At 39.1% G+C, this 7089-nt stretch overlaps 1 protein-coding gene across 1 annotated transcript in view; it reads left to right on the top strand.

The window, feature by feature from the left end:
* Positions 1–7089, top strand: part of LOC129667446 (uncharacterized) — a gene marked incomplete at its 5' end in the record, with an annotated part of 278923 nt that overhangs the window by 190457 nt on the left and 81377 nt on the right. Inside the window, 2 exons of the mRNA XM_055595096.1 lie at positions 2074–2292; positions 4320–4572. Of these exons, the coding sequence (XP_055451071.1) occupies positions 2074–2292; positions 4320–4572 (472 nt within the window). The remainder of the gene's footprint in view (positions 1–2073; positions 2293–4319; positions 4573–7089) is intronic.

Below are 7089 nucleotides of genomic sequence, written 5' to 3'. Positions count from 1 at the left end.
GTGTGTGTGTGTGTGTGTGTGTGTGTGTGTGTGTGTGTGTGTGTGTGTGCCTGTGCATTTCACTGTTCTTCATTTGTGTGATTGAAAGGCATGGTCAGTACAAAGTGAGTGACAGTCTGCTTCTCCATGCAGAACACTCAGGGAAAGGTCAGTGTCAGCTTTGCTGCCTTGTAAGTCTGTAAACACCAAGAAAATACAGCCAAACCCCTATCTGTTGCTATTCTGTTGTCAGGCTCATGTCTCCATTACTTACCTTTTCTTCCCATGGCATGCTTGGCATTTTGCATATGACAGTCTTCAGACAGAGGTGAGATTTCTTAAGTTATTTTTTAATTTTATTATTTTGTAATTAAAAAAAATCTTTTTATAATTTATTCACTTTACATCCCAATTTTAACCCCCTTCCTCATCTCCTTCAGGTTCGACCTTCCTTCCCTCTTCCACCCCCACCCCCGGTCCTCACAGTGGGAAACCCTCTTCCCTTACCATCTGACCTCAGTCTATCAACTCTCATTAGAAATGGTTGTATCTTCTTCCTCTGGGTTCTGGCAAGGCCACCCACCAGGGGGAAGTGATCAAAGAGCAGGTATAAGAGTCTAAGTCAGAGACAGACCCTGCTCCCCTTACTAGGGAATCCACATGGAGACTGAACTGCCTACGGACTACATCTGAGCAGAGGGTCTATGCCCTTTTCGCTTTTGGTCCTTGGTTGATGCATCACTCTCTGCAGGACCCATTGGGCTGAAAAGATGTCTCAGTCATTAAAAGCTAGGCTCACAACCATAAATATAAAAGTAAAATATTTTGAATGTGCCCATGGAGTCTACACTGTTTTGTTAAATAGTAAATTCTTTATTCTGAATTCTTATTTGTGTATTTCAGTGGTATATACATACCTCCATTTGGTTTCAAATGTGAAATAATTCATTTTTAACAATGGATAAATACAATTTTTATTACTTTTGATTCATGTGTGTGTGTGTGTGTGTGAGAGAGAGAGAGAGAGAGAGAGTACGTGTTTGTATGGTGGTGGTCAAAGGACCAATTTTGGAAGCTGATTCTTTTGTTCTCCCTTGTGTGTCTCAGGGACAAAGTTCAGGTTGTCAGCCTTGCTACCAAACTCCGTCACCTGCCAGACCATCTCACTGGTCCCAATAAGCCAAACTGCTCTTGAGTATATGTGATATTGTGAGCAGGCAAGATAACAAGGAATGTACTTTAGATTTTCAACCTGTTCCAGAAAAGTTAATTTTACCATGTATAACAATTTCTTTCTGTATTTCATGACACAAGCATGTAGCTCGGTCACGTGTGTGTTTATGTTGCTGGGCATCTGATCTCAGGAATGCTTCAACTTGCAAAGTCTGAACTGTGACAGCAAGAAAGGATTGTCTTTCTGCACCAACAAGGTCATGTAGCAGAATCCTGCGGTTTCTGTCCTTTTGTGACTGGATTATTTCACTGGAGCTGTTCTCGAGGCTCATTCACATTACAGCGTGTGTCAGAGCTCCCTTATTTACTTAATGTTGGACAATACTTTATTATCAAATCTGTCCCCTTCATTCCTCAGGAGGCATGTGTGTTACTTTCATGAACTGGCTGCTGAAGACACTGCTGTCTTGAGCAGGGATGCGGCTCTTTCTTCTCTGTTCTTCCTTCAGTCCTCTGAGTATGGATTTACAATTGTGATTGGTGGACCAGATGGTAGCTACAATTTTTAATTGTGGCATAATGTACACCGTAGTGTTTTCTATAGTAATTTATTAGATTTGTTTGTTTGTTTGTTGTTGTTACAGTTAGTACTCACCAATTCTAATGCCAAATGCCTGAGATTTTCTATGTTGTTCTTGCTGTTTATAAGAGGTCTTGAGTGGAGGATGGATTCATGTCACATGATTTTCACTTACCTTAACCTAATTCACATTTTCCATTGTTGGCTTCCATCATCCATTGCAACAAAAAGGAACATAAATGTGTTTGACTTCTGAATGTCTAGAAATAATTTCATTGAATTCTCTTCTTTTTCGGGCATACTGTAGATCCTGAATTTAACTCATGATTCTTTGCTTGCAGCTGCCCTTCAGTTGCAGACCACTGTGTAGCTGGAGAGTTATCCAAGCACCTCCACTTTGCATTGGTGTCCTTGTTTTCAGAACTTGAATTAGCTCGATGGCAAAGCCAGGGCTTCTGGTACATCCTTCTGCTGATGGCTTCTCTATGGTTCCTGAGGCTCTACCTGCATTACCTGGGACAGTGGCTTTTCCTCTGGGCCCTTTCAACTCCAGTTACAAAGTAAGTGCTTTCCTCTGCAAGCCAAGGGGATGTATTTTCATCTTGCTAGGGTAATGCAAAGTACAAGATACCTTTCCCTGTTCACTTACTGGAAGACCTAAAATGGAGGCCTGATTTGAAGAGACAAAATAAAGTCTTTACCTGAGAGCACGGGCTTTTTATTATAGTTACGGTCTCAGGCTGTGGTTGGCTCTGAGATACCACTACTTACCTTGTGCATCAATATTTATTTAAAATTCAGCACATTCAAATATGTCTTGATATCTGAGCAAGACCCAAGAAGGAATTTGGCAATGATGTTTTTGTTCTATTTTGATTTTATAAGAGTGACATAGGCTGAAGCTATTTTAGAAGTAATGTGAGTCTGATTTATTACCATACTCAGAAAAGCAAAGATTGCCTCTTCTACAAAATGATTGAATTCAAACAATTACCAAATTCAAGCCCAGACAGCTTCCTAGGCCATTATCCTGTGCGTAGAAAATGATATTTTAAAGGTTGTCTCTCTGTAAAGATGATTCCATAGACACTCTAGATAGACATAGATAACAACACAAGTAATATTCATTTTCTCAAATATAGATGGCACAGTAGAAACATACAAGTGTGTATTTTACATTAAGATGATTATGAAGAATTTCAAGATTTTGTGAAATGTGTATTGTATGTATGCCTACAGAGTTTTTGATTCTTTTATGAAATGAAGTAACTAAGATTTAGATATGTTGTTGATGTGAAAATTTATATGTGTCAAATAACTACATAGTCATGAAGTAATTTTTATGTGGGCACTTTTCTCTGCCTATCTATCTATCTATCTATCTATCTATCTATCTATCTATCTACCTACCTACCTACCTACCTATCATTTATCATCTATCTTTATCTCTGTCTATATGTCGCATATATATATATATATATATATATATATATATATATATATTTCTTATATAGTTCTCACAGCAGAAAATCCAAATGTTCTAGCTTGAGCTAATTACTGTTTATTAGTCACACTTTTACTCTTCATTAGAAAAGGACAGCAAAAAAATATTGTGACAGCTTATTTTAGTCAATTTCTTAAACGAGGGACTTGGAAGATTGTAGCACTTTGGGGTCTACTGTATAAAGCCATAGTCTTGACACACACAGGGGCTCCAAGCCACATCTCAGCTGTGAGCTACAGCAGGAACAGCACCAATAATGAATGAGTTCTCACTGTGTCAGGTCCTATACTAAGAAATCAAGTTCATTCTGCTTCATATCCGTGACAACACAAGAACAAAGCATCAAACCTTTTTGAAGAAGTAGTCAAGGAATGGATAAAATGAAGACCTCCCCCTGATAGATTTTTCATGATTCACAAGAAGGGTGAACTCTGTCTGACAGTTTCACCCAAGTCGAATTGGACAGAAATCGTCAAATAAACACAGTTCTCACGTGGTAGGGGATTGAGGATGTCAAAGGCACACTGGAGGCAGCCTCAGTTACTGGCTTGAACTGGATTTAACCCACAGGGCTGTGGCTTATGCTGTTAGGCCCCTTGCTATGAAATTTCACTTCTTAGTGATGACTGAGCTTTTGATGTTGGAAGTTGGAAGTCACTCCAGAAAAGCTGTAAGCAAAATCAATGAGTTTCATCCAAATTCTGAAGGATAATTAATTAGCTTTATGTCTGTCTCTCTGTTTTATAAGGCATTGACTCATTAGAAAGTTTACTACTGTATTTTACATCTAAAATTGGCCACTAATATGTTCTGTATACTACATCCTGATTTTACGGACGGCTCTACTGAGGGCCAATGAATGAGGTAACTTGCCTTTCCACGATTGCAAACCGTCCTAGTGATCAGGGAAGGTTGAAGACTCTAACATTCAATTTTAGGTGCCATTTTGGGTCAAGACTTTTTTGTTTGTTTTTTGTTTTGGTTTTTTAATAAAGAAAGCAGAGCACATGGGGCTGTTGATTGCTCTGCATACTTGGCTTTTGTTTAATTCTTGCTGGGTGCCTGTGTTTCCCCCCGTCACAGATTTGAGTTTTATTCCTACACTGTTGAGCTCTGCTACCCTGTTTCTTCCCTTCATGTCGGAGAAGAGATGGCTATGATTGTATTGGGGCCTTTAGCACTGAACACAATCACATTCCCCTTGCTTCTGATCAGATGGGGCTGTCAGCAACTGTTTTCCTCCTGCCCGGATGCCTTGTCAAAGCTAATCATCACGATGGGACTATGGACAGTTCTAGACCCATTGGCGGTGTTTATAGTGGATACTTTCCTGGGGGTAAGTCAAATAAAATAACCAAGATATGAATCCCTGGCATGCAGTTCCGCTTAGTGCATGACTCAGTTGACATGGGATGTTTCAATAATGATGTCGTTCGGTATTCATCCTGAATTGAAATTATTAAGCCTTTCTGCATAAGAAAAAAAATCATAGCTGTCTCATATAATTGATTCAAATGTAATTTTAGCTATTGCAAATAAATACCTTAAAAATAAGTAGTGAATTGCCTAGAAGATAAAATGCAAATTAGCTGTCCCATTTTCAAAATTGTTCTTGAAATCCTGTGTTCTTAACATAAAAATAAAAACTTTCTGTAGCTTTTTTTTTTTTTTTAACTAAAAGTCTTTGCAGAAAAACTTGCCAGAAAAGTACTTCTATCATACCTCATTCAGGGCACCTGGCTGCCACCTATCTTCCTTCTGCTGGGACAGCCTTATATAATAAATATAAAGGCAAGAGATAAGAGCTGCTGGAACATTTTGAAGTCATAACTTCTCAAAAGTCACCCCTCGGGCATTTGTTCCGAGGTCTGTGATGATTTTGAAGTGACAAGCACATCTCAACTTGAAATACAGGCCCAGCATTCTGAATGGTTGTCAGCGACATTGAAGTGTGCAATGGCACATAGCAGGACACAGCTCCAGCGCTAGGAGAGGGCTCTGTGATTTTAATCATTGTGCACAATTGCTTTGCTGTATATGTCTGAAACTGAGTTAATGAGCTAAGGTGCCTCTCCATTTTACAGCTGGGAGAAATGGTTGCATAGCACTCAATTGCTTATCCAAGGCGAGGCGCACAGCTCATGTTGTGATTACAACTATGACTCATATATCTAAATTCTAAGGCTGGTGTTTTTCCCGTTGTGTCAAAATCCCACCTTAAAACTTTAAATCCACATATTGCTCTATGAAATTAAATATGTGCTTGTTCTAATGATAATTATTTAATCTCAACAAAATATTTAATTGCTAATGGATACATGGACCATAATTTGGAACAAAATTGTTATGGCTAGGGTGAATTTATTTCCACACCCAGAGCTCTAGTTACTTTGAGTTTGTACAGTGTGCAATTTCCTAAGCTATGCAACTGACCATTTTTCCAGCACTGGGGGTCAAATCCAAGGTAGTTCAAGCATTTATTTTATATTAGAACCTATTCCAGTTCTTGACAAAAAAAAATTTTTTTCTAGACCCAGCAGCCCAGTTTCTTCATCAATGGGTACAGACTGGGTAACAGATTTGTGCTTCTTCTGTGTTCCCACATGATGTGGACCTTTTTGGTCAGGGACCAGGATTTAAGAACCTGAAGTCTTAGGCACCCATCATCCTCTGAGGAACATACCGGAAGGACCCTGAAACACTATTATCAGTTGGAAAATAAAAGCCCAACATATAGGTTGCTCAGTGGTACACCCTTAACTTTTTTGTCTATATCTGTGACTCAAACCAAAGTTCAAGTCTATCATCTTTATCACCATTTCATTCAAGTTGCCCAAAGTTTTATATTAGACTATCAAAGCACAATTGAAGACAGTGGACCCAAAATGTGATCATTCAACCCAAAACATGTTTCAGTCTGGAGCCAACAAAATTTTAAGCTTTTGTAAAATGAGCAAACAAACAAAAAGAAAAAAAAAAAAAGGAAAGAAAAAGAAAAGAAATTTTAAATTAAACTTTTTATATCTTTACCTGGTGATAATATAAAGCACCAAGCAGGGGCAGGTAGCTATTCTAAATTAATTTGATGTGATCATATATTCAACCATAGACTATCCGAAGCCATGCATTCATGTTTCACATACCAGGTGCACATCGAAAGGAGAGCTTCATAGTTGGTGTGTATGGGCTTTGTCTATGTCACTAAACCACGCAGATCTTCATGTTTTGATGGACTGTATTGTTAATTATGTCTGAGAGTACCACACAGAACTAGAACTAAAATCTAAAGCACAGTCTACAATATACTCTTGGGAACACTGTGCACCTCAAGTTTCAGAGCAGGCAGCTCAGGGCTGCACAGTCTGTGAGCCCATTTCTGCTTCCCCCAGGCTGTTATGTTACAGCACTGCTTCTCAGACTTGGATGTCTGTGAGCCCCAGTGTTGTTACTGTGGCTCATCAGGAAGGGCCCCGAAGTCTGTATTCCTCGTGCTCCTATGTGATTTCAGTGATGCTAGTTCTCTGGACCATTTCCTAAGCCAGATGCTATTAGATGCATTATCAAGGGAACCTTCCCTGCCAGTGATCTTTTCTAGGCTCCTCATGGATTGCTAGGGTCCTCTCAACCAAATTAGGGTCCCCGAGGCTCTGAATCCACTGGTATATTATAAGAATGCCGAATACTTGAATGACCTCTGCTAGTAAAGCTTAAAACTGCAGAGATGCAATTGTGGAAAATCACCATGTCAATCATTTAACATTACTAAAATGAGCTCCAAAAGTCCACATTATTATCACATGACTCTGTGTGTGTGTGTGTGTGTGTGTGTGTGTGTGTGTGTGTGTGTGTGTGT

Source organism: Psammomys obesus, unplaced genomic scaffold, assembly GCF_907164565.1.
Source record: "Psammomys obesus unplaced genomic scaffold, mPsaObe1.curated_primary_1811, whole genome shotgun sequence".
Taxonomy (NCBI): Eukaryota; Metazoa; Chordata; class Mammalia; order Rodentia; family Muridae; genus Psammomys; species Psammomys obesus.
This window is presented reverse-complemented; position numbering and strand designations above follow the sequence as displayed.